Raw genomic sequence first — 12,834 nt, 5'->3', positions numbered from 1 at the left:
AATAGAACAGACTCTATGACTGATAGAATAGATAGACAACTGTCAATATGTGCTTGATCAATGATAATTTACAAAATATGTTTGGACATTCTGAACAGGAGATTCAGTTTACTTCCCAGTTTGCCTTAAGAAAACCATATCTATGCTGGCAATTTATGTACCTTGGCTTTTGATTTTCCAGCACATTGCTCATTGAGTCATCATAAATGTGTGATGCAGGTTCTATTAAAAAGAAAACACAGATGTACACACAAACCCAATTCACAGTGTTATCTTCATTTGGGATTTAAATTTTAATTTCTCATTACAAATCAGCAATAAGGATATTAATACAAAAACTAATTTTTGAATATCCACTACAGGTACAACCTTTTCACTGAACTCAATCAACTGGATTTAATCTCGTCTCTGATAAAACTGCATGTAAATTTCGATCTTATTATTTGATACATTTTTCTGACTGTAAATTAACTGTAATACACTATCAGGTTGGTTCATTGTGGCATCCTCTGCCCAGTCCAAAATTATGGATACATTAGGAGATGATTCCTCATCCATATTATTTCTGCATATTCTGACTGTCTGTTTGAGGCAATGATGCTGGTTCTTGTGCCTACAATCAGACATGGTCAGAATTATAAGTTTATAAGATATAGGAGCAGAATTAGGCCATTTGGCCCATCAGGTCTGCTCCACCATTTGATCCTGGCTAATGTGCTCTTCATCTGCATTTTCTTGCCTTCCCCCCTTAACCCTTCAACGCATTACCAATTAAAAATCTAACTCCTCCTTAAATTTACTCACTGTCCCAGCATCTGCCACGCTTTGTGGTGGCAAATTCCACAGATTCACAACACCTTGGGAAAAGTAGTTTCTCCTCAACGGTTTTAAATTTGCTACCCCTTATCCTAAGGCTATGACCTCTCGTCCTAGAATGCCCCACAAGAGGAAGTATCTTCTCCATGTCTACCTTATCCATACCTTTTATCATCTTATTTAACTCAATTTGATCTCCCTTCATTCTTCTAAATTCCAAGAATTCCAAGACTTAAAAGAAAATCTAGTCATTTGCATCACTGGCAAAGCTAGATTTTATTGCACATCCTAATGGTCCTCAAGATGATGTTACCGAGCCCCCTTCTTGGGCTGCTGCCACCTAACAGGTGAAGACACTCCCACAAGTGAGGAAATAAAAGATTTGGACTCAGTGATGAAGAAGGAACAGCAGTCTATTTCCAAGTTAGGAGTGATGGTAATTTCATGTGTCCTGGCCCTTATCCTTCAAGGTGGTAGAAGTTATGGGTTTGGGAGTTACTGCTGAAAAAACCATGAGGAATTGCACCACTGTCCTTGCAAACTACCACCCTATCGCCAATTTCCTTTTCCTCTCCAAATTTCTTGAATATGTTGTTACTTACCAAATACATTCCCATTTTTCCTGGAATTTCATGTTTAAATTCCTTCAATCAGGTTTTCACCCACTGCCATATTACCAAAACTGTTCTTATCAAAGTCACCAATGACATCCTACGTAACTGTGACAAAGATAAACTTTCCCTCCTTGTCCTTCTTGGCTTGTCTGTAGCCTTCAGTACTCCTCCTTATCTTTCTCCACTGTCACATGGCAAAATTCTTATTGATCTAATCACAGCCAGAGAATCACTTGCAATGACTTCTCTTACTATTTACGCTGTTACCTCAGGTATCCCGCAAAGATTTAGCCTAGGCCCCTTCCTGTTTCTCATCTACAGGCTACCCCTCAGGTGACATCATCTGAATATACAGCATCAGTTTTCATAAAAATACACAGCACTATGGCTATCAGATTGCTTATCTGATGTCTCATATCAGATGAGCAAAAAAATACTCTTCCAATTGAATGTTGGGAAGAGTGAAGCCATTGTCTTTGGTCTTCAGTGCAAACTCTCTTGCCTAGTTACTGACTCTATTTCTCTTACTGTCATCAGTCCAAGATTCAGCTAGTCTGCTGTAATCCTAATGTCACATTTGAACCCAAACATGTTTCCAACCTGATACATGTGTGATCGCTAAGACGCCCTCTTTCCACCTCAATAACAGTGTTCTTCTTGGCCCATCTCAGCTTATCTGCTCCTGAAATCATTGTTACTTTAAGTTCAACTATTCAAATACACTTCTGGCTTGTCTTCTGCATTCTACCCTCCATAAACTCGGAGTCATCCAAAACTGTTTCCCATGTCTTAATTTGCTCCAGGCCCTACTCCCTTATTACCCATGCTTGCTGACTTTCAATGATACTCGACCAAACAATGTCTTCATTTTAAATTTTTGATCCTTATTTTTAAGCCCCTCCATGACCTCACTCCTCCCCACCTCTGTAATTGCCTCCAGTCCCATAACTCTCTCATGTTTTCTGCACTCTTCTTAATTCTGGCCTCTTGTTCATCTCCAATTGCTCCAGTCTTGGTGCCTGTACTTTCAGTTGCCTAAGACCCAAACTCTGGAATTTCCTCCATACACCTCATTCAGCTCCTTTTTTACTTTTAGGATTCAACTTAAAACCTGTGTGAGCATTAATCAACCAGCCCAGTTTCTCATGCAGTTCGGTGTCATTCTTTGTTTTATAATGATTCATATGCCATAGGACATACAATTACATTAAAAGGTGACGTACAAGTATAGGCTGTTTTTGTTGTTGCAAGCCTCCAGAACATTAATACAGGCCTCTGGATTACTTGCCCAGCAACATTATCACTGGGTTGCCACACCCCAACATGTACCTTCAGTACATGGATCACTGATCAGTAATTCTGATGTTTTGGGCGTGAAAGGCATGATAACAACAGAAGAATGCACATCTTTAAGAGCAGTCAACATCCTTTACCCTTTTGGACAGATTAATCTGCTTTCAAGTTTCCCTTCAGCAAAAATTCACTATATGTTATTAACTATCTAAACAATCCCACCTTGTACTATGTCAGAACCAAACTACAAGACCTACAGTATCTTTTTTACAAGGAAAAAAAAAATCAGAATGCAATTTTATTAAAAATACTGAAATATAAATCTTACCAAATTCAGATGGCAGGACATGTGAAGAACTGCAGTAAAATATAAAAAATATTAAAGCAGAATGCTTTCTTGAAACTTGAAAGAAATTTGTTAATTCTGCTATTTTCTTTTAAAAAACAGTAGTAAATCCAATTATTTTATATATAAAAAGGTGTCAATTTTACCTTTCGCACCCCTTTCGTTTCTTTTCTTTTCCTTTGTGTAAGATTTTTGTCAAAGGATTCATCTTATTTCCAATGCTGTATAAAATGAAAGGTAAATCAGTGTAGTTTTTTAAAAAAATTAACATACCATCAAGCCTACATCATTTCAGCCTGAATATGCAACTAAGAGCATGCACAGTATTTTCAGTAAAAGTGAACTGAACGGGTGCTGGTAAACATTCTGCTGTTGCCATTTACACTGACTGCATTTTCATAATTTGTTTCTTTACCAATGCCCTCTCGCCTTACATTATTACTTATATCCCTCCGAGATAGTTGCAAAGAATCCAATGACACTATTTCAAAAGAAGGGAGAAAAGTGGCGAGGGGGTAGTCATCACTGATGTTGTGGCAAATATTTGTCCTTCAATCAACAGATTAAAAGCAAATTACTGCAGATGCTGGGATCTGAAACCAAAAGAGAAAATGTTGGCAAACGTCAGCAGATCTGGCAGCATCTGTAAGGAGAGAAAAGAGCTGCGTTGAGTCCAGATGACCCCTTGTCAAAGCTAAAAGGCATAGAAAGTGGGAGATAATAAAATCAGGATCACTGATTGGGGAAATTGCTTGAATATCAGTCAATGTATGATACGCAAAATTATTAATTTTAATGGGCTTGTATGAACATTTTATTGAAAGGGGAACAAATCAATCTGACAAAAATCATTCAAACCACAAATATTTTGATCTGCCTTTTTCTCTTTTAGCCTTTGCACAAGCTCAAAATAACTTTTACAACATGATAAATTGTGTGAAGTTGACTTGTTTATCTACATACAGATTCTGGCAATGGTTTGGAGTAATCTCTACATTTTGAAATGTGTTGCAATTTGTTATCAGATTTATTTCAAATTACTACATTCTAGTTACATTTTTGTTTATCACAGACCTCAAAAACACAGGAAAATTATTCATATGAAAAAAGTGGAGAGGGTGACAGGGCTGGTCATTCACAAAACATGCCAATACTCGCTGTTTGTAAGCCTCCCCTTGCCCCTTTCCTCCATACCTCGATAAAACATTTTTGAAGACAATGACTCCTTGGGAAGTATTTTTAAGATTATAGCAGGTAACTGGAATTTGTATTTTGAGTAAGATGTCAAAGTTAAAATGTTTACATATACAATTTTTTTCAAAGGTACCTTGCTTGAAAAACACTGCAAAGTACGCTGTTGAACAGCTTCTTAAAAGATAAAATACAATTTGCACATGACAAATAAAACTCTGTACTTTATTGGCCCACCTTTTATAGAACCCCTCTATATATTCATTCAACTCAATGGAATGGAATGAAAACTCGACGTGGTTAACTCCACCAGTTTATACCATAGGTAGCAAATTCAGAAGTCTACTCTACAATTTTGTTTATTGGTTTAAGTTTTGTAATGCATTCCAAAACGGTATTTGTCATTTATGTCCGATCAGAAATCTGAAGCAAACAGCAAAAGAAAAAGAGCAGAAATTTTGGAAAGACTGTACCTTTAAGTCTGGAGGAAAATTCTAAAGTCCTGAATGGAACCATGCTTAATTAATTGGAATTTTTTAAAAATAACCAAGGAATTTTGAAGATATGTGGTAAAAAATTATGCAAATTAATGTAATTCTACTAAAAATGTTGTACATTTCTATTTCCTTGCAATAAAAAAAGCAACCTGTCTGAACTGATCAATGATAAAGGTCTTCTCTCCAATATTATATGCACAGATTTATTAATGTGACTACAGTATGTGTGAAAGAAAATGATTCCTTAATTTGCAGCAGGAGACATCCTCAGACAGTGGAGTATTAGATTAGGAAAATTTTACTTATTTTTCAGGTGTCTGACAAAAACATTTATTTCACTGTTGGATGAGGTCTGCTACTAAATATCTTTCTGGGGCTTCTCACTGGAGATGTGACTCTTCCATTTCCACATTCCATTCATCCAATCTAACAAGTTCAACCCATGATTTGCCATGAGCAATGTCACAGGAGCACAAGTTATATTTGATTATTTTTCATGAAATAATTACCTAATTAAAATAAATAGTAATATGTAGAAATAAGCGATTAAAATAATTATTTGACAGTATATACAATATATGTTCTTAAGGGTTTTTTAATGGTAATGAGAGAGGCTGTTGTGGAGGGGGAGGGGGAAAGAGTGGGGTGGAAATGATTCTCCTAAAGAACTAATTATTAATGCATCCGAACAGAAATAACAAAGCAACTGAGCTCAACTTTATCACTTAAAGTATTTGACAAGACAAAATTTTACCATCATCTGTGAAGTATAATGACAACTCGCATGAGACTTTGCTCAGGTTATCTAGTCTATTAAATACTGATCACTGACCTGTTTCTTTTCTCTGAATCTTTTTTGGTGTCCGTTGTTTCATGTGGTTGTCCACAATCTTAATATAGTTGTTAAAAAAAAATCCAACAGAACATGCAGTTTAAAACTAATTATTTTTCCATTAGCTTTGATGAAATTCAATTCCAATCATTTCACAACACAGAACACCCATTAAAATGCAATTATGGGATCATGGTCTGTATTAGAATAAAGGGTCTTAGTTAAAAAATACATCTTAACCCTCTGATTATAAAGAATATCCTGTTATTAACTTATGAGAAATTTTAGTAGAGTTACCTGAATAAGTACAGTAACAGATGATCTTTGAACAATTTTCATTGCAGATATTAAATCTTACCCACATAATATTCACCGAAACAATGAAATATATGCTTTAGAAACAAAATTTCTTTGGCTAAATAGAAACGCTGCATGAACACTCATGGTTTATGTATATATTTAAATTAGGCTGAATTGTTAAGGAACTTCATTATAATGTTGTTCTCTGCAGCAGAATATATTCACATCCAGGTTATCTATCATATGGTTATTCCAGTGAGTTTATGTGTCATAAACTCATTAATGGGGAGAGCGGGGCATGATAACTCAATAGGCCTGCACCCCTAGCACAATCCTGAAAGAAAAGTTGTTGCACAATTTGGTGGTAGACTGTCATGCTTTGGCAATGAGCACTTAACTGCTAGTGAAGTCATGAGAGCAGAACTGTGGGCTGGGTGACATCAGTGGAAGCCGTTTTGCGGGCTCCCTGCTGGGTGCCACAGCCTTCACCAGAAATCGACATGGAGCTGATCTGAAAATTAAAATCTTCATACAAATATTATCGGAGCCAGACTGAAGTCTCTGGGCCCATTAGCCTCTCTCCCCTCTGCGAGGAGTGGTTCACTCCAGCCAGGTTTACGACAGCTTCTCACTAGCAGGGAGCTGACGGCCCAATGACGCTGGAGTGAAGAGGAGCCCTGGAGGCACCCCAGGAGGTTGGGGTTTAGTGGGGTGTGACCCCTGGGCATTGCCAATCAGGCCACCTGGCACTGCCCAAGGGGCACCTTGGCACTGCCCACCAGGCATCAGGCAGTGCCGGGTGCTAGTGGAGCGGTGGAGGGAAGAGATCAGTGACAGAAGGAGGGAAGGGGCTGATCAGGGCTGCTTCAGAGAGATTGGAACTGCTGGGGAGATGGGGGGTGGTGGTGGTGCAGGTTGGGGCTGATCCAGAGACGTCCCGGAGGCCGATGATCAGGAGGATTGAGTGGGGTAGTGGGCGGTGATTTGGCAGGGACAGAGAAGCTGGGTCGCGGGGTCAGCCAGCGATTGGGAGGCCAGCAGTGTAGAGCAACTGCGCATGCGCCAATCCCCACTCCGACAGATCAGTGCACGCACAGTGGCCCACTCAGCGCTATGCTGCCAGCCTCTCCAGTAGGAATAGGCCCCCCCCACCCCGATTTTCAGCATGAAAATCCCTGAGGCACTCTGCAGTGCACAGATTGTGGGAGATTCATTTTGAAAGTCCCACTAACAAAAAACAGCAGGAGCTACTTCTATTTTTACACAACTTCAGCACTTAGAACTTTTTGGGGAAAATCCCAGCCAACATCTTTCATAGATTTTAGGTTGTAAAGTTGACTTTTAAATGCTTTCTGAAAATGGCCAGTTCAAAGGGTGGGCACCAAATACTGGTTCAGACTGTAATGCCCACATTCCCTGAAGAAATAAATAAAGCTCTTAGGATTAACCTTTGATTTTCCTCAAGTGTTCCAGAAATACTCAGTTTGAGATTTTTTGAAGTCCTTCTACTAGCATCCGGCTAGGCGACCCTCCAACTTTCCTTCAACCCCTCACTATTGTGGCACCCAAGCTCAAGCATGGGCATCACTGTTTTCCTAGTTAGTGACGCCAAATCAGGAAATACCCTTGCTACTAGTCTGCTACTAGTCTACAGTTTCCTGGCAGATTCCCCCTCTGCTTGACTCAAAAGCTGTCTGCTCTGTGAAAAATCAAACAGTAAAAGCCAGATACTCTAGGTCTGCTGGTAGTTTTCATTTAGTTTCCATTGAAAAAATCCAATTTTTAAATTAAAGTTAAACTCCTAAAATACATGAGTCTTGAAATTGCATATTCATAAAAATAGTTCCCTATAAATTTAATCAATTGAAACTTATGAAACAAATGTTGTTAAAAAAAAGGCAACACAACACCTAGCCCATAACATCAATTAATGATATTAGTGTAATGAAATTCCAAGAAATCACTTACCTACACTTGTGGAATATGATTCATCGGTTCTGTTGAAGAATTGTCCCCATTAATGAAATATGCAATTTTCAAACCATCTTCTATACATCACATCATAGAGTTTAACACTAATAGATAAAATACACTTTTGTTCAACAACAGAAGATTAACTGTATCGATGTTATGGACAACTTCATTCCTGGTAGTGCCATTGTGGTAAAGCACTTTACAACACACAAGGAGTAGGAAAGCTATTCACCGATTAATTTTCCATGCAAAAGATAAATAAATGTTTAGGTGAAGAAATTTATACTTGCATTTCAGACAGACCAACATCATCATATATCTCCTCGAATATCTGAGACTGTTTCAATATTCTTTTACTAATTTCCTTAATTTCAGTATCATCCATTTTAACAGCATCAATTTGGATGTAACCATCTGCAAAACAAAAAAACGAAATCATATTCCAAAAACAAAACTCTCAAAAACAGCACAGATTAAATATTACAGCAACCATTGAATCAGGCCTTCAACCCATCCCTTTACATGTGTTTGCAAATAGGAAAATACCTCTTTCGGAATGTCTCCCAGAAATTCTTTAAACGTGAAGCTAGTTAAAAGCAAGTGTAAATGAAAGGTAGCAAGAACATACAATGGATTTTCAAAAGGGCCTTGTGTATAAGTCCTGAGATTAGCATCCCACCATTACAACAGTGACTACACTTAGAATCATAGAATCCCTGCAGTATAGAACAAAGAACAAAAACAGCCCGGGAAACAGGCCCTTCAGCCCAACAAGCCCGCGCCGCCATCTTAACACCACCAGTCCTCCCCTCCACCCATGACCGTTATCTAATGTCTTATGGCCATCCACATTGAGGGAAACTAAGTACAGAAGGAGGCCATCTGGCCCATCGAGCCTGCACCAACAATCCTATCATATCTCATAACCCCACGTTTACCCTGTCAATCCCCCTGAAACTAGGTCAATAGAGCATGGCCAATCAACCTAACCCATACATAATTAGACTGCTGGAGGAAACCCATGTAGACATGGGGAGAACATGCAAACTCCACACAAACAGTGACCCGAGCCAGGAATTGAACCTGGGTCCTGGACACTGTGAGGCAGCAGTGCTAACCACTGCGCCACCCCTTCAAAACTATTTCATTGACTGCAGAGCTTTGAGCTATGCAATGGTCATGAAAAACACTAGATAAGTAACAATCTCTTTCTTAATTGAACAGAAAGATGTTTACACCCTATTCAATCTGTACCAAGAAGGAATAAAGAATCTGAATCAGCTATTATCTGTTTGAACAGTTTCAACAGCACAGATGGCTCAGGAACATAATGTCCTAGTTCTTCTGGACTCGGGACGGTCATACCCTGGAGGACATTTTGAGGTATCCCTCAGTTGGGGAAATCAACACAAAGACTCTGCAAGCATTGCCCAGGAAATTTCAACTTCAAAATGGGCAATTCCCCTGTTTCAAGAACCCACAGAAACTCTTGAGTTTGAGTCAGAAGATGGGATTTTTCGGATGTGCTCTCCGCAAGACCAGAAAATCCTGCCCAAGGTCACTGTACCTTTGTATAGTCTGCCCCCTGGCGCGCCCCCCCCCCCCCCCCCCGGCCCCGCCATGATTCCTGTGGCAGGTGGGATGGGAAAATTCTGCTTAGGGAGTTTGGATGATTCCGACTTATCAGAATAGTTGCCAGGGAGAAAAAAACAGAAGGATTAAAAGCAGTTGCTGGATAATTATGCTACTGACACTGCCCCCACCCTGTTGACTACTTCCCAACCTCCCAACTATTCACTACCCTTCTGACTAATCCCTAATGATAGGGGTCACAGGAGGACTTGCATTTGCACCTTCCAATTGCCAGTCAAGAGTCGAAAGGCTGACTGATATTTTCTCCACTTTAGCAAGCAGAGTGGAAATTATTTATAGTGCCCTTACATGACCAACCTGGCTGAGATGACCTAAATCAGCACACAACGTTTGGTCTTACAGGTTTATATTGCTTAATTTAATTCTACTGATCACCTCTGCTTTCTGTGCGGAGTTTGCACATTCCGTGTCTCCATGGGTTTCCCCTGGGTGCTCTGGTTTCCTCCCACAGTCCAAAGATGTGTGGGTTAGCTTGATTTACCCATGTTAAATTTCACCTTAATTTCCCAACATGTGTGGGTTAGGAGGATTAGCAGGATAAATATGTGGGATTACGGGGATAAGAGCTGGGTGGGACTGTTGTTGATGCAGGCTTGAAGGGCTGAATGGCCTGCTTCTGCACTGTACGGATTATATGAGTTCATACAAAATGTAAACCTTTACCTTCAACAGAATGGTACTGAAAGTGATCAGGTGATCCACGTGCCCTAACAGAGTCAGCAATCCTACACATCACAACGATCATTAAATTTTAATTTTGTTAACTATTACAAACTACTGTGGTACACGAGTCTCTAACAATCAACAAAATGAAATGGATGGGTGCAGAGAACAAAAATAAGAAAGTTATTTACATACAATTCCCATCTTGAGTTTTTGCCAACCACTTCCCAGTGGGACAGTCAACCATCCGAATAATTTCCACCATTTCACCCTGTTTCACTGTAAGGCCCAGTTTCCCTCCTTTTAAATGTTGCTGCACTTGAACTTTATATATTGGAATTTCCAAGCCTGTGATCTAAGAACAAAAACAGTTAAACACAAAAATATCATTCAATCACAATGATGAAAGCAGAAGCTGAATGTCTGATGATTTTAAGTGTGTTAAATTAGTCTGGTGGACTGAAATCACTCCCTTAGTAAGCGGTTTCTTCCCTTGTATCTCCCTTTGTCACACACTAGATTCTTAACAAGTTAACAAAATCCACCCTGTATTTTCACACTATATTACACGAGAAATTCAAGATTAAAACACACATATGAAAACTGCCAAGATAACATTGAACGTAGCAAAATGCCTTGAAGTGTCTCTCAATGTGCAGGTAACAGCAATGTTTATTTACACAAAAGCAATTCACTGGAATTGCAAAGCAGGTTAGCCAGGATGAGAAAAATAGATTGAATAATGCAAATTTACAGCACAGAGACCATTGACTCCATCATATCTGTCTTGACTCTTTCCTAGACTAACCTAAAACTGCCCTATAATCTCTCAATTTTGTAGCTTTCAATGCTTCAAATGTGCATCCAATTTTTCCTTTAAAAAAAAGCAACAGGTTATTGTTTTAGAGAATCCGACAATGTAATACTGTCGATTTTTGGTTGAAACAGCACAAAAAAGAGTAGAAACAGAATGATCCTAATTGAACTGTTCAGTGTTCCAATATTTTTATTTCTACAATTTTCCACCAGTGGAGAAGGTAGGCAGCAAGCGAGATTAAAAACGTGAAAAGAGAGAACACAAAATTTGCAGCTTTTCATGGGCTAGGGTAGAGAAAAATCAGCTGGACAAATTTGGCATTTGAAGCCACAGAAAAACAGAATCTGCCAAGGATAGATTTGCAAGCAACCACAGGAGGAGGTGCAGAAATAAAGGAAGATATTTTTGATTGAAGTTACTACATTGAATATTATACTACAGCATGAGGTGTACAAGAAACCAAGTTCTAACTTTAAAGAAATTAAAAAGTGAAAATTAGTAATGCTATACTCCCTCAGGACCACAATACAGTAAGCTGTTATAACAACTGTACACATTTCACCAAATTTACAAGATCTTAAACATACATTGAATTTCCTCTTCAACTCTTTTTCTCTCTTTTCTTTATTTTCACATTCCTTAACTTGACCCGAAGATTTCTCTTTTGTTTCTCTGTTGGGTAATTTATTTTTCTGTTCCATTTCTCGATGTTGCTTCTCCTTCTTCTTATAGGTTTCTTCTTGTGCACTGTTTCAAAATAAAATCCAAGCGCTAAATCAAAAGGATGCTTTTTTCCCTTTAAGAAATTATCTTCACGATTGGTCTTCTGCAAAAAAGATCCTGACCACTCAAGTACTGCTGCTGGATAGTGTGATATGGACATGCACAGTCCCAGCAGACCTTGAATTTGATCTCTGCTGAGTTAGCTGATCTCAAACATAGTAGAAACTGTACATTTAATTCAGTATCTCCGGAAATGCCTGCAAGAAAGTAGCAAGAGTTTGCCCTATTTTATAATGCCCAGTGACCTCTGCTGAACCATAAAGCACAAGTGGAAATCAGGCGAGAATAGTCTATCAAACTGATAGCCAAGTTCCGCACACGAGGACGGCCCAGGGGGCCCAGGATGTTTTAATGGGAACAAGGTGTAAGATGTTCACATCTATACACAAAGGCAACAGTATTTGTATGTGCCATTTCCAAGTCTTACAGGGAGTTATTAGGAATGCTGGGTTTTATAAACAGTTATAATTTATAGCCAATTAGCATTGTTACCTGAATAAAAAGCCAATGTGATTCCTGCTATCATTAGGATGGACTTTAAGGAGGAAAAGTCAGTAGAAAGGTATTAAGATATCTGGTTGCAGATTGAGAGAGGGAGCAAGAGAGTGAAACATACGCAGAAGACAGAGAGTCCTGCACCTGAAGCAGAGAAGTGCTGTCTTTATTATTCACCACACAGAGACCAAGTTCATGAGAATTTAAACAAAGCCAAAAGATTCATCTAGTTTTGGCTAGAGGGAGAATTCTCCTAACTCGCACAGTGAAAGTCAGTCCAGAGATGGCTGTGGCATGGTGATGATGTCACTGGACTAGTAATCCAGTGGCCCACTTTAATGCTGTAAGGACATGGTTCCAAATCTACCAGGCCAGCTGCGCAATCTAAATCCAATGAATAAATTTAGCTAGCCCCAGTAATAGTAACCATGAGACTAACACCAATTGTCATAACGCAGCAGGACATGAGGAGACAGCAGTTAATGAAGCATACAGTATTCTGGGCTTTATTAATAGCGGCCTAGAATACAAGAGCAACACAGTTATGCTGAACATATTAA

The 12,834-nt window shown here is 39.0% G+C and overlaps 1 protein-coding gene across 2 annotated transcripts in view; it reads right to left on the bottom strand.

Moving 5' to 3' along the window:
• Positions 1–12,834, bottom strand: part of LOC145348362 (uncharacterized) — a 55,220-nt gene that overhangs the window by 14,952 nt on the left and 27,434 nt on the right. Inside the window, exons 4-11 of one of the 2 annotated variants that reach the window (XM_080196568.1) lie at positions 11,584–11,743; positions 10,375–10,534; positions 8,154–8,277; positions 7,858–7,886; positions 5,590–5,647; positions 3,216–3,290; positions 3,052–3,080; positions 162–222 (exon numbers count right to left, since the gene is read on the bottom strand). In XM_080196568.1, coding sequence (XP_080052694.1) covers positions 162–222; positions 3,052–3,080; positions 3,216–3,290; positions 5,590–5,647; positions 7,858–7,886; positions 8,154–8,277; positions 10,375–10,534; positions 11,584–11,743 — 696 coding nt within the window. The remainder of the gene's footprint in view (positions 1–161; positions 223–3,051; positions 3,081–3,215; positions 3,291–5,589; positions 5,648–7,857; positions 7,887–8,153; positions 8,278–10,374; positions 10,535–11,583; positions 11,744–12,834) is intronic. The other variant, XM_080196569.1, reaches the window with a different exon arrangement.

Source organism: Carcharhinus amblyrhynchos, chromosome 9 (genome assembly GCF_965287045.1).
Source record: "Carcharhinus amblyrhynchos chromosome 9, sCarAmb.v2.hapA, whole genome shotgun sequence".
In the NCBI taxonomy this organism is placed as follows: Eukaryota; Metazoa; Chordata; class Chondrichthyes; order Carcharhiniformes; family Carcharhinidae; genus Carcharhinus; species Carcharhinus amblyrhynchos.
This window is presented reverse-complemented; position numbering and strand designations above follow the sequence as displayed.